This window comes from Mytilus trossulus, chromosome 13 (assembly GCF_036588685.1).
Source record: "Mytilus trossulus isolate FHL-02 chromosome 13, PNRI_Mtr1.1.1.hap1, whole genome shotgun sequence".
In the NCBI taxonomy this organism is placed as follows: domain Eukaryota; kingdom Metazoa; phylum Mollusca; class Bivalvia; order Mytilida; family Mytilidae; genus Mytilus; species Mytilus trossulus.
In genome coordinates, this window is record NC_086385.1 from 38,053,009 (window position 1) to 38,075,099 (window position 22,091).

General features: G+C 30.4%; 1 protein-coding gene across 1 annotated transcript; it reads right to left on the bottom strand.

Moving 5' to 3' along the window:
* Positions 1-938: 938 nt before the first annotated feature.
* Positions 939-21,112, bottom strand: LOC134694357 (uncharacterized). The gene is made up of 7 exons (XM_063555362.1): positions 20,978-21,112; positions 10,235-10,304; positions 4,936-5,247; positions 3,731-4,150; positions 2,437-2,559; positions 1,753-1,818; positions 939-988 (listed from the first exon to the last, which is right to left on the bottom strand). Exons 2-7 carry the CDS (start codon positions 10,293-10,295, stop codon positions 939-941), a joined length of 1,032 nt encoding a protein of 343 aa, XP_063411432.1. The 5' UTR covers positions 10,296-10,304; positions 20,978-21,112.
* Between the last annotated feature and the right edge of the window lie 979 nt (positions 21,113-22,091).

The window sequence follows — 22,091 nt, forward strand, 5'->3', positions numbered from 1 at the left end:
ATTACAATTTATCAGCTTACAATAAATGTATATATATATGTTTCCAATTCTGCTGTCAATATTAATCATAAATATAAAACTGCAAGAGCAGATGGAAACAAATTAAAAAAAACTAGACAAAGTGATGCCCCCGTTCTCCACTCTGAAGAAATAGTACTATTACAGTCAATAAAGACTTTCTTTATGATAATATTTTGTCTGGGAGACACAAATGTTGCCCTAACAGACGTAAAGTGTTATTTGAAAATAAAAAATAAAAATTCAGCATGGAAGCATATATGTCTATTGTTCACTGTAGGAGGAGATATTCAGAAACGTTTTTCACCTCTTATGTAAATATATACGCCAAACATGACAAAATTCAACTTTTGACAAAAATCAAAACCCCTGACCTCATGTACACTTTCAATATATGTTCAAACTGCTAGCAAAGTGAAAACTTCATAGCATTTAAACTGTAGAAAAAGGTATTTAAAAAGAACTGTATACACATAATGGGACGGACAAAATGGACGGAAAGACGGACGGAAGAAAGGACTGACAGGAATGAAAGGAAAGTTCCCAACTTTCAGTTGCGGGAGCATTAAAACACAAACGAGCACAAGCAAAAAAGGAAGGTGAAGAAACGCTTTAGTTTGATAACAGACAATTTTTACACACATTGTTATAAACATCTCCTGTATCCTCTATATCGACAGCGAGTTCTTATGCTAATAAACCGAAACCAGAACTCCCACCATAGTCGGAAGTAATTCCATTGTGAGCAATTCGAGAAAAAATCCATCTATGTATAAATGTTATTGTCTTTTTCATTTAGCTAGAGCGTTGTCAGTTTATTGTCGATGTTTGACTGTCCCTCTGATATATTTTGCCCCTCTTTTTAACATGTTTAACTCCGCCACATTCTACATGTGCCTGTTTAAAGTCAGGTGTCTTGACTAGACTGTAGTGTCAGTTTGAGACTTTTCTTTCTTTGAAATGCATTCTCCTGCAAAGAAACAAATGTAAAGTTTCAAATGGATATTGTTTTATTTAAATTTGCTGTTACAAAATTTAGCTATAATTTTTAATTATGAAAAGTATCTACATTGCTAGGATTCTTTGCCCAATTGTCGATTTATTTTTGGTCCTTTTATGTTTAATCAGCTCTTCGACGTTTAAATAAGCTTACAAACATTTATGTCTCGATCATCACTAAAGAGACTTTAATTGTACAATTTGGCCTCGAGCATCACTGAAGAGACTTTAATTGTACAATTTGGTCTCGAGCATCACTGAATAGACTTTAATTGTACAAGTTGGCCTCTAGTGCTGCCAAATTGGTGCCAAAATTTGAATTGTTTTATCTACTGAATAATTTAACACGTACATGTGAAGGTCTGGAATTCTCGAACAGAAAAGCTAGAAATAATATTCCAGTCGTAATTGTTTGAGATACTAGTATATAGTTTTGAACATTTAGACAATCATTATTAAAAGTCACCAATATCATTTCGAACTCATTGAGTTTTAGAAATCGATATTATTCTTATCTATTTAGAAGAGCAAGTCCATTGATTTGCTTTTATAATCTTTTAAAACTAGAATGACAATATTTGTATGGAACTTATTGGTGTGTTCGTCAATACTCTGGTCTCTTGCAAAACATGTATTGTAAGACACGGTGCACAATGTCAGAGCAATGAAGTATGTGTAAAAATGTTATAAGTAGAGCAATAGATCATTTTTTGACATTAATTTTATATGACTTACCTTCAGAAGATGTACAAAGGTTTTCACGTTCCATTATGTTATCTTTTTGGTTCTTGTTCTTTGTTTCTGAAATAGTAATCACTCGATATAAGGATAATTAGAGCCTCCAGAGGAATTTCAGGTAAAAAAAAAACCGGTCAGAATTAGATTGAAACCCTATTTGTAGGTTGATACCTCACTTCTTCATTACTGGAGCTGCACTCGAAGTTTTTAGCATACTAAAAAAAATTATGAAACATACTGGAAATATACACCATGCCTGTCAAATGCTAATTTGGATGTATATAGAATTTTATTCTTTTTAACTTATGTTTCGTACAAATGTCTATTAGTATTTTTTTAAGAAAAATATATTTAAATTAACCAAAGTATGTCCCTCAGACAGACTCTGATTCTTTTAGGGTTGCTGGTTTACCATCGGTATTTAATTTATATCAAACCTTAAAAGAATTAAAAAGGTTTTTTTTGTAGTAGATTTAACTCAAGAGTTAATTACGAGCTACACTGTAAGCATTTTGGCTGAAATAATGTTGCATTTAACTAATCGACCAAACTCACCATCAAATCACTGCCTATAAACAATTAAGTCTATTTGCGATTATGATATGCAAGGTTAAGTGAAATTGGTTATTTGGTACGTACTTGTACAAAACATACCCTTTTTTCAAACATTGATTTATTTACCTTTTCGTATGTGTTTTCGTTTGGCAATAAAAAGAGCTACTGTTACCAGTATCAAAAGCAGTATAACAGCTAACAAAATCAGTATAGATAACAAGGTAACACTATGTTTTGTTCCAAGATTTTCTGTAAACAATGGTAAAGAAGAAAATAAATATATTATATAATAAGGACACAAAGAGTACAATCAACCAACTAAATATTTTAGCATGTATCTAACTACTGAAATCAACGTTGGTGTTATAAATAAAATAAAATATAACATTGACTTCAAAAATGACAACTTATTCTTTTCTTGGACGTGGATGATCCTTTAGTCACATCATTGCGAGATTTAGAAATATCACAATATGTTTGCTGAGCCTTTATCTTAAGTGGTGCATTTCTTTCATCACATAGCTAGTAAAACTTTAAGACAAACATTTAGTTTATAACATTTTTTTAAACATTAACTTAATTATTTCAAAGTTACAAAAACGTGGCTTCGAAGTTGACCGAAATCTTATTTTACGATAATATTTTTTATCTTCATATACCATTTAAACTACGATTATATCTTTGAAAACGTTTTAATTTATTGATAATTTAAAACTTCATTCAAAAGGTATTCAATCAACACTGTTAGTAAGGGACAGAAACTTGACAGTTGTTTACATTCGTTTGATGTGTTTTGTATAGTATTAAAACAAACATTGGTATAACATATGGATTCATTAATGTCAACCACACAACATCAAACAGAAAAACTGTTTGAAATATCATATGTATGACGACGTTATAAAGTTTCACAAGTCCTAAAGAAAAAAAACCAGACATTTTTCAATAGAATTGTTTTTTTAATAAGCCATACTTCCAATCAATTTAATCTATTCTTTGCTGGTTCTGTAATAAATATTGTTGCTTCGTGTTTATATGATTGTGACGATTAGTTAAACGAATTGGCAATTAGATAGATTTAAAAAAAAAAATGAATTCGATACATCAATTAAATAAAAGACGAGACAAATAAATAGAGTTGTCAAGAAAATTAATATTAAATACGGCATATTGGAGCTCCTATCAAAATACAACAGTCCTCTAGATATTTTGTACAGCAATCAACTTTGTTCAGATTTATCATACCCTATTTCATCAATTGCCTTAACAGTATAATCATTGTCTTTAAAAAATACTGTTTTCAGGTTGACAAAAACAAAAATTTACGACACTATAATTGAATCAATATCTGTCAAAAAGAAGTTTTATATATATATCCATGATATAGTTAGAAATTTATTCATTATGATTGGTAGCTTACCTTTATCATTTTCAGAGGAGATTGTATCATTGCCATGATTAACTTCTTTTTGACCTGTTATACTATGAGATGATATATTTAATGAATGATAACTGTTGACACTTTTCTGTAGACTTACACTCTCGTTAATATTGATAAAGTATGTGGCTGTATCAAAACCATATCGACATCGGTAAGTTATATTAACATCTTTCTCTGTTATATTGAATACTTTAAGACTGAACTTATTTCCGGGAAGAACTGTTTCTTCATACTTTTTGTGATTGTTTATTCTGCCATTGTAGCTTAATAATTCGTCATGCTTTCCCATTGACCACTGTCTTGTTACGTCTCTATCTACGGTGCTTAATCCATTTACTGCGCATGTCAATATGATATCTCCTCCGAATATAATGGAATCTTTCACCAATCTTAATGATACTGGAAAACAGAATAATAGCTGATAGTTTTACTTTTGAAAATGAACATATAGAAAAACTGCCAAACACATGATACATAAATATTTATATAGTAAATACGCATTCACGTTTCAATTTTGCTCATTTAATACATGTAATAATTTTAACCAATAGCCCACAATTCAATGTGTATTATATGTTTTTTTTTTAAAGAAAATAAACTTATAACATAAGCTTGCATAGCTCGATCTGGCATTGCAGAAAAAGGTGGACGCAGCTGTGTCATCTATCAGTTTACAAGAACATATCAGGTTCACAAATAAAAATTCGTACGAACTGTAAAAGAATCAAGGTGGGATGTAGCGAAGTTTTAAGAGTTTCGTTCGCAGACCATGATTATCTAGTTAGTTTCTATTTTGCATTTTTTTTTTTTATTTTTCACTTCAGTGTTCATGTTTTTCGTTTTTCCTCTTATAGATGATGTGTTTCTCTATGTTTTTGTTTGTGACCCGGATATGTTTTCTCTCAATCGATTTATGACCATTGAACACCGATATCGTTCTGTTGCATGTAACAATCTGTTTAATTAGACAATTGTTTAACATATATAATTAAGAAACATCTTATCGTTCAACAAATGTGATAATTTCGTGATTTCTATTCCATTCTTATTTGTTTTGCACTTTTACTTTTGGAAAATTATATCTATCCTCACTAAACTAAATGTTTCACACATCATTATACACGAAACATATAATTAACGTTATTCATTATCGTTGATTATATTATACAAGACCTTATACTTACAAAACAATTTGGGTTCTTGGGCTTCTAATAATTTACTTGCTGCATCAAAGCCATAGCGACATTGATAAACTACATTGAGATCTGATTCCGTTACATTGAATATTGTAAGACTAAACTCATTTCCTGGAAGTACTTTTTCTTTATACTTCCTGAGATTATTTATTCTTCCATTGTAACATAACAGTTCGTCGTTGTCTCCCATTGACCACTGTCGTGTTGTTGTGATATCGATTGTTTGTATTCCATGAACTGTGCAGGTCAAAACGATATAATCACCAAACGAAATTGTGTCTATATCCATTTTTAATGAAACTGAAAAGGACCAATCTAAATCTTAATGATGATAATGAGTTGATAGTTTCATGATAGGAAGATATCCCCTTTGAATTTGATTATTATAAATAAATTGAGTTGTATATTCTTGGATGTATGTTCATTAAAGATCAAACTATTTGGCTATACATATAGAACAGAATAACACATCCTAAATTTTACGTTAACGTTTTTAACACAGCCCATTACACTAAACGATGATTAAATACATTTATTCTGAAAGGTAATCAAATTCAAAACTTTTGTCTTTATTGGAGAAAATATATATTTTGTTTTTATCTTATCAAAACCATACTAAATATAACTATTACACACATATGCTATTTAACACTACTTAATTCTGACTTTACTTTTATCTTAGCCTTGCACAAGGTCATATTTATTTCTTTGGCTGCTTATGTCGTCTTTTTACTTAAACAAATAAGTGTTGGACGTGTACTCATTGGTATTTTAGTCTTAGATACATGATCTGATCTATGGAGTGTTATCTTTTGGCTTTGACATACGAGCTGCGAATATTCTTATATGTTTTTTTTTATTGTTAGGGATGAGAGATGGATAAATACCCTCCCACGTCCTGTCTGTTGTTTTGTGTGATGTATTTATCGGTCTGATGACAATGGATGAAATAATAGAATAAATATAGAAAGATGTGGTATGAGTGCCAATGAGAGAAATGCTTCATCCCAGTCACAATTCATAAAAGTAAACCATTAAAAGTCAAAGTATGGTCTTCAACACGGAACCTATGCTATAACAGCAAGCTATAAATGGCCCCAACAAATATCTGTTGTATAACCATTCAAACGGGAAAAACAACGGTTTAATCTATATTAAAATCGAGAAACGAGAAAGACTTGTGAACCACATAAACAGACAAAAACAATCAAACATCAGATTCCTAGACTTTTTACGGTTTGTTCTCCTGTCGCTGTTACACCATTGTAATGGGTTAAATTAGAGGAAGGGTTGATCGCTCACAAACATGTATTAACCAACCACGTGCTGTATGTTCATGTCCCAAGTCAGGTGAATGTAATCCAGCGTTTGTCGTTGGCAATTGCTCTGTTATATCTGTTTTTCGGAAATGTTTTTGGTATAAATTAGGTTGCTTTTTTCTCAAATAAATCAGTAAATATCTTTCAGGTCGGAACCTTTTATAGCCTACAATATGAGAAACGAGAATCACTTATGAACCACAAAAACATAGCCTTTTAACTGATTTTTATGGTTTGTTCTTATGTCACTGTTGCACCATTGCCATGTGTTAAATAAGAGGAAGGGTTGATCGCTTACAAACATGTCTTAACCAACCACGTTCTGTATGTGCATGTCCCAAGTCAGGGGCATGTATTTCAGTGTTTGTCATTGGTTATTGCTCTGTTATATCTGTTTGTCTTAAATGTTTTTGGTATAGATTAGGTTACTAGTTTTTCTCAAATAAATCAGTTATTATCTTTCAGGTCGGGACCTTTGATAGCCTACATTTTGATGTGTGTTTTTTCGTTGTTATAGGCCGTACGGTTACCTTTAATTGCTAAAATCCACTTGATTTGAACTTTGGTGGATAGTTGTCTTATTGGCAATCATGCCACATTACTTTATTTTTACATGTGTTTGTCTCACTGTATGTTTCAATGAAGATATTATTGAAATTGAATTGGACACGTTTAACGTTTGAATACAACAAAAGATGGTGGTAAAGCATTTAAAAAAAGACTTCATACTAGCCTTCATATACATGTATTTTTGATATGTTAATATGACAGAAACTTACTCAATTTGAATTAATACAGTTTAATACACGAGTTTAACATTTGTAAATGGATCGACTGTTCTAATTTACAATGCTTATATTAATTGCCTACATCATTGAGTTGTGAGCCATAAGCACATTGATGTTTATTTAACTTATACCAGTGTGTTACTTGTTTTGTCAAATTTATTTCTAAATATTTATCGTCTGTACAAAACCTATTCAAGTAAAACACCAAATTTAAAATCAAATGATTTCAATGGCTTTTATTAGTCATGAAAAAAATATAAATAGTTTTCAGATGTATCATTTCATCGATCATGATGATTCAATACACTTGAGTTATCAAGGTGGGATATTTTGGCCTACAATATGTAAATGTCAACCTATTTTCGTCATTTAATTATAATTGAAACAGTTTTTTTTCGTTTTTTTCATTTAGAATTAGAAAATGATATTGCTTTTGTGGTATTAAATGTTATATATATATATTTCATCATTTTCGTTCTAGCATTAATTTCCCTTTAAAGATCAAATAAAGAAGAATAATTTTAAATATTTGTTTGTTTCTTATCTTTAAGAAAAAGTAATCCAACGTAGGTGGATATTTATTTTTACCACGAAAGGACATAAAATCCTACCATCTTTGATGTTTTGTACTTGTATATTAAACCTTTGGTTTTTGATATTTAGGAATGCAATTTTATTAAGTGTATAAAAAGACTGTGACAGATTCGTTTGAGGTTCAACACAGATTCACATTGTTTGCCAGTACTTTATAGGGGGTCTCATTGGGGGATTCCGATCCCGGATCCCGCATACTGTTTTGTCAGATTCCAGTATCCCGCTTACTGTTTTGTCAGATTCCCGTATCCCGCTTACACTATGTACGTAAGCAATTCTCATTTTTTTTGGTCATTTCCCGGGTCCCACAAGACCTCATTTCCCGTTTTAATAATTTGACTTTCACGTGTGACGCTTACAAAAAATCGGCGATCCCGCGTCACGCTTAGACCCCAATGAGACCCACTTTATATGCTTTCATCGTTATTTGTCAAATGGTTACACCATGGGTTAATCAAACAAATACTTGGCAGCGAATGTTTATTGCAAATATATTTCCCAACAATTCTAGATTAATACAACGTGATGTCAATAGAAGTCCTGGTCTTTATGTAAAGTAAACTTTTAATACTTTAAGCAACACGGCGCGTACCACATGTTGAGCAGGGTCTGATTATCATTCTGGAGCACTAGAGATCGCCTCAGTGCTTGGTGGGGTTTATGTTGCTTAGTCTTTAGTTTTCTATGTTGTGTTTTTTGTTCTATCACTTGTCTGTTTGTCTTTTTATTTTTATTGCTTTGTCAGTTTATTTTCAATCTATGAGTTTGACTATCCCTCTGGTATCTTTCGTACCTCTTTTAAATAGTATTTCAATATTAGGATATGTATTTTATGAAGAAGAATGTGATACTTTTGTCAAACTTCTCCCACAGCATCATGCGAACAAACAACAGAAATAAATACAAAATAGATTATACTGTCAACAGCACGGATTCTCTGATCTTCAGATACCAGTAAAGACTTATGATTTTTTTGCAATTTTCCCTACTTTTTACTTTTTCAGATTGTGATATTTTAATTGGTGTTAATTTTCGTGAAGGGGAACATATGTATAAAAGGAAACACTTGCTATGTCCATGCGCCCGGTATCCGTCCTTTTTTTTTATTAGTTTAAGCGATGTCTTAAGTTTCTGTTAAATACATAGATTTGACCATTCCTAATCGATATGTGGGATTTGAATATCGATAGATACTTTTTGCCTTGATATATGTACATGTTTTATTGTGCGTATTGTTGTGTGTTTTTTTTTTTTATCTATTGGCTAGATGTATAGGTGGAGGGTTAAGATCTCCATAATCATGTTTAACCTCGACGCATTTTTGCGCCTGTCCCAAGTCAGAAGCCTCTGGCCTTTGTTAGTCTTGTATGATAATTAATTTTAGTTTCTTTTATATATTTGGGATTTTATAATAAAGTCCATTTTCACTAAACTAGTATTCTCTTTGTTTAGGGGACAATCGAAACACGGCTCCTGGTGCGGAATTTTCTCGCTGCATTGAAGACCCCTTGGGGGCCTTCGGTTGTTATTTGCTCTTTTGTCCGGTTCTTGTCTCTTTGACACATTCCCCGTTTTCATTCTCAATTTCATCTACACCAAGTGTTTTTTAACAATGAATTAAATGATTTTGTTCAGTATTTCTTGATGTATATGCGTGAATTCTGTAAAAATAATCCAAATCCTCGTGTATGCAATCAGCAGTCAAACTTGATGGGATTTTTTACAGTATTTTCGTTATTGGGAAATGAATTGAGATCAGTGTCTGTAATAACCCTTGTTATTTTATAAACAACATTTTCTTGATACACATGAAGCTGATTTACATAGGACTTCCAATACAAATCGTAAAGAAACTGACAACTAGCATTTTCTGTTATTGTACAACTCTTTGTATTGTCAATGCTCTTAAACTAGGTAACCTAAAGTAATTTCAGGAATGTTGATTAAATATATACCACATGAACTATCTTAAAAATAAAGAAAAATATACAATACATAATGGTAGGACTACCTCTCGTCATACTAAGCCCTAATTAACCTTGAACTTTTGCTTAGTTTTTATTTAGTTCAATCTAAAGATTTGTTTTCACTTTATTGTTAAAACTTAATTGGACTCCACTGTCCTGATCTGTTATCTATGGTAAGGTTTGACATTGATTGAGCTGCCAACTTTCTATTCATACATTCAACTAATTGATACAAACTTCAAGGTTTCAGTGATCAAGTTTTTTTTAAAATTTCAACGAAACAAAGCCTTATCTGGTGACAATATTTATAAAGTACAAACACACAGGTTTAAACAAACAACATGTTCGTGTAAAATTGTTTTTATGCCGTTTTTCACTTTTTTTATTTTCAATTTTAATTTAGAAATAATGAACCCAGATGTATGACAACTAGGCAAATGATGAATGACAATATTCTGTACTCTATAATCAACAATTGTCAATGCCAAATTATTAAGGCATTTGTAGAGAACTTCAATAATAGGATATTTGAAAATCTATTCCGTTAATTTTAAACACGTTTTGGAAATATAATATCCTTTGTAAATGTATTTATAAACATAGTTCCTAGTGTACTTACCTTGACCATTAATTCCAATTATAAAGCTGAATATATAACATGTATAATGCAGAAAAGGCATTCTGGAAAACTACAAATAACAAATAGTTCGTAAATAGAATGAATTTTAAATAATGAGAGTGTCGACGGTGGTTTATAGAAAAGATAATATTGACAAAAACGTTCAAAGAATAAAGAAAAATAAACAAGCAAATAAGGAATAGAGATTAACGAGGAGATAAACTCACATGAATGATGAATTATGCAACTCAGAGAGGCAAACAGTATAAAGAATAGATAATAATGGCCCCTAAAAATGACACATAAATATGAAGGACGCCCGTTCATATCCTCCTTATTTTTTGTTTTAACTGCCTTAATTAAATCACACCATTTAGATTAGTTTAATATTACAAAATAGCCAGATTTTTTCATATTTTATTTTATTTACCCTACCCACTACTTTGGTTTTATAGATAGTACGGCATGTTATAATTTTTTTTTCCATTACTCAGTAATGAGCTTTAAAATGTATTTTTTTCCGTATAGCAATACTATTGTGAAAATCAAGAAAAGGCAGCGACAACGCCTATATCATTTGTGCGCACCAAAAGCATACCGTAGATATGTTCGTGAAAATATTTGTTTTTTTTAGATAAAACAAGTACTGTTGATAATGATATTTTAAGTCTTAATTTGAATAATAAGTGTTTACTGAATATTAACTGAATGAAATCCTCTTTCTCAACCAAGCACATGCATTCGAATAGATTTGCATTCACGAGCTGACATATCGAAAAAAAATCTAGAAATTATAAATGAATCTTCTTTGACTGTATTTGATTGAAATACGTAGTTAATATCAGTTTATAACCTTTACGAAGGTGTTAAACATTCAAATTCTTATTAACATTCATGCTTATTTTTAAAGAACCGTTTGTTGTTATTATAGCAAAACAAATACCAACCAAACCTTAAGTTACTTTGATATGTTTTATTCACTAAAACATCAATGAATTTAGTCGCAAAGTGTCGTGTATTTCATTAACGTATTTAACGCTATACCACTTTAGTGCGGGCAGAGAGAAGACAATTGACACTTTATTCAAACGATGTTTAAAAAAAATTATATTACAATTTGCAAACATCTTTTCAAAAGTCAAACATATCACAAACATTTCATTTCTTTTAAGTTTTAGAGAGCAAGGTTATAAAACCGTCTTTGCGCTGTATACATACTGAGCAGTGAATTCTCTAATAAAATCGTGTCAAACACTAAAGTAGAAATTTTAATTTCAATTTGCACATGTCATAGAAACAAGAAACAAGAAATATTCTTACTTGTACATTAAGTGTTACACTTTTGAATTTCAATTAAATTTATACGTTTATCTTTTTGATTATATAAAATTCTATACTTTCACTGAATAAATTGCATGTTAAAGACATCTAATTAAAGTACATAATACAATAAGTGTCATAAATCTTTCAATCCAATAATAAACTAATGTTGCATTGTTGCAAAACCAATTATCAATCCATAACTAATAATGTATTTAAATGTTAACGTATGGTTATTTTGTGTGTACCTGTTGATATAAGGTAACTATTATTGACCTCAATTTGATAAAATTTTACCTGGTAGTCAAAATGCAAAATGAACCGTTGAAAAGAATGTGATTTTTAAGGATGAACACTCAAGTTTCAAAACAAGGACATAACTAAAAAATCGTGAATGAGAGAAAACACGGTCTTTGGATGAAACAGATGATATGGAATATTTGAGATATTTGAAGTAAACAAAATTTGTCATATATTTATAAAATTGTATGTGTTTCTAGTAGGTTATTTCCATCAAATATCGTAGTTGTTAACTTTTCATAACCTTTTCTACTCTGAAATTCCTGGGACATATTTGATCAAAGTTACAATCATTATTTGGATAGTTTAAAAAACGTGTGTCCTCGTCTGTGAATAAACATAGCTGAAATTGCCAACAATCGAACTACAGAAAGAAAAAAAATCTACAGCTGAACTTTTTTTTCATTTTATTTATTTGATCGTTGATTTTTTTTTAAATTTCAGTTGATACTAGAATCCATGAAAATCTTAACCAGTCTAAATGTGCATTTACAAAATCGTGTTTTCAAACTTTGGTACAACATAAGGCAGATTAAAAGAAAGTATTTAAAAGAAGTTAGATTTTTTTCAGGTTTACGGGCAATCATATTCGCAATATACATATTTCTAGGTTACTCTTTCAAATTCAAGTGAAAGTATTTAGGTGCCCAATCCATTAACGATTTCAATCTATGACTTTAAAGAACATAAAATATTACAAAATTGCAAATTATACAAATTTAATAATTTCATGGTTGAAGCAGATAATTATAATAGAGTGCATGACTCTTCTTAATACATTTTTATATTCACATTACTATAAAACGTGTCACGATACTTATCTATCCAAAATTCATGTATTTGGTTTCGATTTTATATTTGTTATTCTCATAGGATTTTGTCTAATGCATAGTTTGTTTCTGTGTGTGTTACATTTTAATGCTGTGTCGTTGTTCTCCTCTTATGTTTAATGCGTTTCCCTCAGTTTTAGTTTGTTATCCCGATTTTGTTTTCCACATTGCTTTACGGTATACTATTGTTGCCTATATTTATACATGTGTTTGCGCTCTAAGTTTTATTAAACAAAATTACTTTAAAAGATGCCTAGAATTAGATCAATTGTAACAAAGCTATTTGTTTTCATCAGTTTAATGACGTCTATGTCAAATCCACTTTTTAAATAGTCCTTAGGTTAATGGGATAACATACGTTAACAATTATCGACCTCTCTGCTAGCCATAGAATTATCAGTTACACGGTATATTTTTGTATAGTTTAATCATGTTAATTATAATGTGAAAAGGTTTTGGTCAATTTATACCAAAAAAATAGCTCTTTCTGATTACAGATAGCATGACCTATAATACATTATTATATCTAAGCCGTATATTGTACACAATCTTTTAATTTAAAAAAAAGTCATGTCAAATGAACTTGCTTTACGACCTTCTGTCTTCCTTAAATAAATTTTAAACAAAGACACTCTCAATAATATCGTTTACTTTATATCTTTACTTTAAAATAAATATAATTTAGATTAGAAAAAAATAAACAAACCTGATCAGAAATTTTGAATCTTGATCGATCTATGTATGAGTAAATCGATGATTATTAATCCTTAAACTTGAACTTTGTATATGTCAAACTCATCCTTTGTTCCCACGACTATTCTATATATTACTCACCTTTAGCATGTTTAGATAGTAAATCTCCGCCCTTATTTATTTGTGGCGATTTAATCATTTTCACAGCCATTTACCTTAATTATAATTTAGAAAAGGTTACCCTGGATTTTGAAGGCCAACATATTTGACCTTCAAACTCCTAATCTAAATTCTGTCAATTTTTAACAAAATTCGAAGAACATGCTTTTAAATATTTACGTACATTTTATACATTTATGATTTTCCCTACAAACTATTAACCTTGTTATGCATCCAATAGAATACAAAGTACCTAAATATCCTTTTTAACATATACATAAAAAGCTCTAACAGGTCTATCAAAAAAATTTAATCTAAACCTAGTAACAATACATTACAAATTGTAAAACACCAGATACGTGCATTGACATTTACTCTTCTTCGAAATCGTTTGAAAAGATATGTCTGATGGAAACTTCGAAGAGCTATAAAAATGCAAAGAAAGTAAAAATGTATCCATACATGGATAAGGAATCAGAGCAATGCATACTGCAGTTTTAGAAATAAGTAACAGTTACAAACTGCCATGGAAGAAATAAAGAACAATGATGTCCGTATTTTAATGCCAGTTTCGTTTAACTAATACAGGGCTAATGGTTAACTATGGGATAAAAAAATCCCCCTGTAGACGTATAAGCAAAGTAGTTGTAATCTCATTCAAAGTACAAATTTACCACACCAGGTGCGCATTTCAGAAATCGATTTTTGTTCAGTGATGCTATAGGTGAAAATATCTATAATCATTTGAACTCTTATTATTATTTTTTTTTACTGATTCCCTTTATTTAAAGTGGTACTACTGGGATATAACTCAATGATCAATTTTAGTGTTTGTCAAACTTCTTTATAGTCAATGAACTTTTTCCGTGAAAGCAATTGATTCGCATTTTTTTTGAAATTTAAATATTTTTTACAAGGAAAATGTTTTGTAAAAAAATTGATGAAAATGAAAGAAGCCACATTAATTCTAGTCAAAGCGTTGGGTATCACATTAAGTATGTCTCTGCTGATAAACTCTTATTAAATTTGTATTACAAGAGGAAATACTAAGTTTAGTAATGATTTAGCTTACATTTCCAAAAATCTACTTTGATAACCTAAAATATTATAGAGAAACTTTAGAATGTATAGCTGGGTTCTTACTCCTCAGCCAAATATAAACGTACATTAGCTTGACTATCAAGATGGGTCTTTTTCGGGTCAAATATATTCTAAAGTTTCTATAAATGTACACTACTGACTTTCAAATGTGTAGTACGTACTTTGGTATTGGCATAATTTATAACAAAACTTTCCAAAATAAACCGTTATAAATTTTGTAATTATAAGAAACTAAGGTTTCACACAAAATTGACCTAATATGATTCTAATATGGCTTTGAAAATATTTTGGAAGATCTTTTAGGTCATATAGCTCACCAAGCATCAAGAAATGTGCATTATAAAGTGTCATTTGATTGCCTATGACAAGAAGAAGATGACACAAATGGACATAACAGTTGTTGGCATGACACGGGTTATGTTCTTCTCATATTTGTTATGATGGAATGATACTTAAACCCTAACGGGAATGATTGTGCCTGATGTACATATGATGAAATCATAATCTTTCAGTCAGTTAAATTGAAGTCTGGAGCTGGCATGTCATTTAACTGCTAGTAATGTACGTATTCTTATGCGTTTACTTTTCTACATTGGCTAGAGGTATAGGGGAGGGTTGAGATCTCATAAACATGTTGAACCCCGCCGTATTTTTGGGCCTGTCTCAAGTCAGGAGCCTCTGGCCTTTGTTAGTCTTGTATTATTTTAATTTTAGTTTCTTGTGTACAATTTGGAAATTAGTATGGCGTTCATTATCACTGAACTAGTATATACTTGTTTAGGGGCCAGCTGAAGGACGCCTCCGGGTGCGGGAATTTCTCGCTACATTGAAGACCTGTTGGTGACCTTTTGCTGTTGTTTTTTTCTATAGTCAATTGTATTACACCAGGGTTTTCGATATGACGACTAGTCATAACATTTACTAAATTTTAGCATCGGTGTGAGGAAATAATTCGTAAATATAACTCAATATGCAGACATCTTATACGTTCATGGATTTTGCATCCAATCTTTTATTGTAGTATATTTAACAAAGCACAAAATGTCAGTATTCATCTAAAAAGCTTACAACACCTTTAAACAGAACTATTAAGAAGGGATATAGTTACGATACTGTTGTCAGGTCATTATAGATTTCATATTTTTTGTTTAAATATTGATTCACTTATAGAGTCTTTGCATCTTAACTAAACACATTTGTTTAAAAAAAACAGTTGTTTGCATGGCACGGTTTATGTTCTTCTCATATATTTTATGATAGTATTATACTTAACCCCTAACGGGAGGAATTTAGCCTGATATTCATATAATGAAGACATCATCTTTTAATCAGTTTAATTGAGGTCTGGAGCTGGCATGTCAGTTAACTGCTAGTAGTCTGTTGTTATTGTATGTATCATTGTCATTTTTTTAATCTTTTCTTTGTTACATCTTTTAACACCGGACCCGGACTTCTCTTGAACCAAATTTTAATATGCGTATTGTGAGAGGGCTGAGATGTCATAAACATGATCAACCCCGCCGCAATTTTGCGAATGTCCCAAGTCAGGAACCTCTAGCCTTTGTTAGTCTTCGGAGTTTAATATGACGTCCATTATCACTGAAGTAGTATACATATTTTTAAGGGGCCAGATGAAGGACGCCTCCGGTTGCGGGAGTTTCTCGCTACATTGTAGACCCATTGGTGGCCTTCGGGTGTTGTCTGCTCTATGGTTGGGTTGTTGTCGCTTTGACACATTCCCCATTTCCTTTCTCAATTTAATATTCATATCTAATAAGGATCAAGCACAACAGCATACCATTAAATTTGTTGTGATTTAAATAAAGCAATGTGTATGCTGTTAAAAGAAGAAGTGGCCTATAAACATGCTGAATTATCTGTGAAGTATTACTTATAATCATTCAAACAGAGAAGAATATTGAAAGGTTAAGCAATTAGATATTTTTTGTAAATAGGAAATTATTGGATTCTATATAGAAAGTTTTATAAAAGACATGTTTATTCAAACTCACAGTTTATCGCCGAAATCATTTGTATATGGCGAAGTTCCATTGCCACCATCTCATGTTGTTTATATATCTCAACTTTCGTTTCGCCCCTGTATTGAACAACGCGTTCGAATTTATCGAAAGACATCACTGATTAACTGAAAATTATTACACATGGGTTTTCGATATCACAAACGTTTACTTAATTTTATCAACGGTACAAGGACACCTTTTTGTAATATAAATCAGACATGTTATACGTTCAGGTATTTCACATCCAGTCTTTGATATCAATATTGTTTAAAAAAGCACAAAAATGTCGGCATTCACCTCAAAAGCTAACCAAACATTTAAACATACTTATCAAGAAGGGATATAGTTATGTTGCTGTTGTCATGTGTCTGTGGATGGCATATTTTGGTATAAACATTGATTCACTTACACGGTCTTTGCAACGGAAATATGCATCTGTATTTTAAAACCACTTGTTGGCATGACACAGGTTATGTTTTTCTCATACATTTTCTAATGGTATGATACTAAACTAAAAACGGGAAGGATTGTACTAGAAATGATTAGTTTTGGGTTTGGAGATGGCGTGTCTGTTACTGCTAGTAGTCCTTTGTTAATTATGTTAAAAACGAGGTAGATAATGTTGTATTCTATGGTTTGTTGCGAAAAAGGATTTGCTACTCTCCGTTAAGAACAGCTCTATCCGTTCTCATTAGATATCTCACCCCACACCAATTCCCAAAATATTGGATTTTGATAGTCTTTTTTTCCGGAATTTAAAGAGATAATTGGCCACATTCGGTTGATGGAAGGCTATATCCGCTCGTTAATGCATGACGATTAAAAAATTTGTGGATACATTTTCATTTTTTTACTTCCGGTTTACTCACTATTACTTCCGGTTGATATTGTTGAGTGTAAGAAGTATACACGCTATATATCCGTTTTCTGCCTACATGAAATCCAATGAATGTCATGTCATATGAAAACAAAGTGATTGTCTCAATATGGGAGATAAACCAGGTTTTTTATTCTTTTGATCTGATTGTTAAATGTATTATTATTAATAAAATGTTTGTCTGGTCAGTTGAATTTCGACAAGACATGTAGATGTGCCATTTTGCATATGCATTTCCCCACGCAAAAAAAACACCACTAATGTAGACGTTCTGTACCTGTATTATACAAAAATAAAGATCTTCTGAATCGAACTGTTATGAATGCTTCAGTTATATTTTAGTCTGGTTTGCATGACTTTAATAAATAAAGTTTTTATGTTTTTTTCCGTGCAGATCAATTTTGAGCTGATTAGTTGAAACACATTGCTTATCTATAGATAAAATTAGTTTCTCCAAATAGAAAAAAGTAGGCTTCATGTTGGTCGATCTGTGAAAGACTTGTTGACTTTTTTGGCATGAGCTATTTCTAATCCTGTCCAGTTCTTCAGATAAAATGTAAAGTCACATTTTATTGTATAGAAAATGATAAACATAACTGGAGGTTAACCAATCAAATGTTCACCACTTTAACCCCATTACAATCTTAAGAAACCATGTAATCCGAAGTTCTTAAATATTTTATAGAAAGAACATAAAAGACAATGGGACTTTGAAACACTTAATTAGAATTAATGTTTATGACTCACGTTTTGTTTTTGTCATGAAATGCAAAATTAACTTCTTACAACTGTCAATTCAATGGTATATTTTTTTCGACTCGTTTCCGTATGAATAGTTATCAAAGGTACCAGGATTACAACTACGTACGCCAGACGCATGAAACCAGATGTGAAGTACTATGCATATTGTCATCAAAAAGTTAAATAACACAAGTAATAGATACGTTATAATAACGAATAAACATAATTTAAATTACGTAATTTTAGATTTGTTTCATTCTATTGAAATTGTGTCACGTCGTTGGTCTAATTTAATGTATATTATTATTTGAAAAATAAATGTGCACAAAAAGAAAATTGAAATAGGCTGATAGAAATATAATTTCAAATATCATCAAAAGTGCCAGATTGTTGTAACTATAAACACCTTTCTTCTATAAAACAAGTTGAGTTCAAATTTTAAAACATTGCACTGAAATTTCAAAATGCACTAATGTTGACAAAAAATAAATCAAACAATGCATATATATATATCGTGTCATGATCTCAAAACAAAATTGGACAGATTGACAATTCAAAAACTGGAAACAAAATATGAGTTATATTCATTATATTTCGTAACAAAACAACTCTTTCCCGAAGTAAAATACTTTTATCAGATGACTGCGATAAATGATGTCGTTTAAAATGAAAAACAATATTGTAAATCCTTCAAAAAGTATTTAATTTTAGGTATCCTAACATTAATATTATCATGTTCTTGAAAAAAAGCTGCTTGTGGTTTACCAAAAAAAAGTAAAATAATAAAAGAACTAACATCCGAGGAAAAATCGAACTGGCAAAATCAAATGAAAAAAACAACATTAAACGAATGGACAAAAAGCTTCAAATTCCTAACTTGTTGTAGGATTTTTTAAATGCAGAAAAAAGGTAGATTGAACCTGCTTTTATAGCGCACATGTATGTCAGTAGCATCATAAATCCATTATAAGTAGCATTTCTGTAAATATTGACAATGCAATTTCCCTCGGAACTCCTTTTACGGCTAAAACTGTACCACTTTTACTATGAAGTTTTGAAAAAAATCTTATTCTAGAATTGAAAGTTCATTTGCACCACAATTTGTTTCAAAGGTCCAAATTTAGGGCTGTGCGGAATATTTTCAACGTTTATATGCCCTGAATTTCTCAGAGTTTAAACTTACACTTATTTTCTTAACGTACCCCTACCTCAAATGAAAGGTTATCACAGATTTCAATGTAAACTATATGCGCGTGTTTATTTACTGGTAACATTCCCAAGTTATGTGCTTGCGATATGGAACATAGAGAGCATAACTGGGAACCAGTATGTAAACAAAATGAATTTTCTATGAATATTCAAATTCTCCCCAAAAGTGGCGTGTTTTCAGAAACTGCTGTAATTACAGAGCGCAACCTATAATGTCATAATGGATTAAAATGTGCATTTAAATGAAAAAAATGTACTCGTATTCAATGTAATAAAAGAAATAAGTATCTTAATATTCAATTTTTTTACCCTTTTAACATCCACATTTTGGAGAACATAGCTCATCCGCAGTTATCTAAAATATCATTTACTAATACTGTTCATTCATTTCATTTAATTGAAGAAGAATAATGAAATTTGGGCGTTCTTTAACAATGCCAACAAATAGTTAGACACTTTTTTTATGTATCAAAAAATAAACCAACGATTATTCATGATTACCATTCAAAATTAGAAATGAATTTCAAATGCAATCTACGAAGGTGGATATTCTTATTGCTTTGTTGTTAAATGACGCACGACTTCTCTAAAAACATGTTTTTACTATGTTAATAAAACTTAGTAATAAACTTTAAAGAGAGGGTTCAATTTCAAAATAGATTGGATAATTTGTTGAGTACTATGTATAGTCATTCTCACATAGTTATACAGGACTAATGAATGACCCAGAATTTTATTGTAACGTTCATTGTAATCATTCATTCATAATATTGAATTAAATCTAAGATACGTCATCTGTCATGTAAGAGTTTTTATTCTCATATTAGTTGAAAAGCATGTTGCCATAATTACTTTGATTCATAATATCTCAATAAACTTTTCTACATGATATTTTATCTTAACCTTTTTAAGGGAATTTGTGTTGTGTAAATTTTTTGAAGTGAGAAAGCCATTGTTGAATTTTCAATTCAGAAAGATATTTGAATATTTTTTGCTATTCATTGATGAACAAAAGAGATATAATTTTTGGATTACCTTTGAATTAAAACCAAAAAAAGAATTTAATCCTATCATAGAGTTTACTTGTTTTGCCTTTTTTTTATATTTATTTTGTATTTCTGCTTTACTCATGTTACTTGGTGTTTAAAATGAAAATAATGTTTTTATAAAGAATGACGTTAATGCATTTCTGCCCAAACATTTTATGTGATCATATCAAGAGACTGAATGAATATGTTGAAAGTTCATATAAAAAATACGTAAGGTTTGAAGATATATAAGATATGAAATTTGGGTTTATGTTATAAACAATTTACTTAGGGTAAAACAAAAATCCCTCTTATAATTGATTTCTATCTATTTGAAAAATTGAACTTAAAAACTAAGACATTGATAATATTTTTAAATTATCGAGAGTGAACACATAAGGGCCTTATGAAATAAATTTATATATAATCTGCTATTATAACTGAATTAAGAGCATCCAACTTACCTCATTTTAGAAAAGAACGATGTAAATTCCACTGTTAACAGACATAATGTATAAGCTTCCGGCTAACGAAATATTAGCTATAATTTATAATAAATTTACAACTCTTTATTTAAGCAATATAATTTCACAATACATTAAAAGTGCCCATTCTATATTATTTAAAAAAAAAGTTAATCATTATACTTGATTTTTACACATGTTACAGTAAACATGGTAAACGATAGCTTTATGATCAGTATCCGCGTTTTCTTCGCAAAAATTGTCATACACCAAAGTATCGCATATACTGAAAAAAAGAAGAAAAAAAAAAAAAAACCATTCACAACGGCACTTTCGCTTACCTATATGTATAACACATAACTAGTAAATGTATACATTTCAATGAACATGTATAAAAGCTTGTTATTAAAAGCTTATTTATCGTTGACGTCACAGAATATTGATCAATTGCTTTCACTGTCGATCTAATTCATTTTTTTTGTTTAGTATGGTAGACACTTAAAAAAGACTAGTTTACAATTAAAGAAAATGAGTATATCCGTCGTCATTTAATTTAATCTTTTTATCTATCGTTAGCCTAAAGACCTTTTCAAAGAATAAGTTTCTAATTTCTAAAGTAGATGAATTTATTATCGGTATACAGGAGAATTAGAAAAAGTTATTTTCCAATTATTATGTATAAAATAACGTTGAGACTTTGATCAGTAAGAACACAAAAAAATATATAGACAATATTAATGTATGGACTTAACGATATAAGAATGTGGCTTCGAAACATTTGTCCCTGTTTCGGGTCGAATCCATATATTATTAAAATGTCATGTCAATGCACTATTTTTTTTCCTTTATACTGCAATCAAAAAATGTGTTATCGTTTTTGGAAAACAACCTTTAAAAAGGCATCATATCTGGTGAGTTATTTTTTTTTTATAAAATGTGATCTGGCAGTAAACCCAATCCGATGGTGCACGAGTTCGTTTGAGTATGAACTAAAATATCAATAATAAGCATAAAACATTAAAATTTATAGGTATTTAATAAAAAATATTAACAAGTGAAAAAGGTTTTTCCAACATTTGCGAAAGAAATACATTTGAGTCGTTTCATGCTGCGT

What these genes read in the sequence shown, in the direction of transcription:
- LOC134694357 (XM_063555362.1), bottom strand. Translation starts at nt 10,295, where the DNA reads ATGCCTTTTCTGCATTATACATGTTATATATTCAGCTTTATAATTGGA. An exon ending in AATTGGAATTAATGGTCAAG is followed by an intron (nt 5,248 to 10,234) that starts GTAAGTACACTA and finishes GGTCCTTTTCAG; the next exon opens with TTTCATTAAAAATGGATATA. An exon ending in CCAAGAACCCAAATTGTTTT is followed by an intron (nt 4,151 to 4,935) that starts GTAAGTATAAGG and finishes TCTGTTTTCCAG; the next exon opens with TATCATTAAGATTGGTGAAA.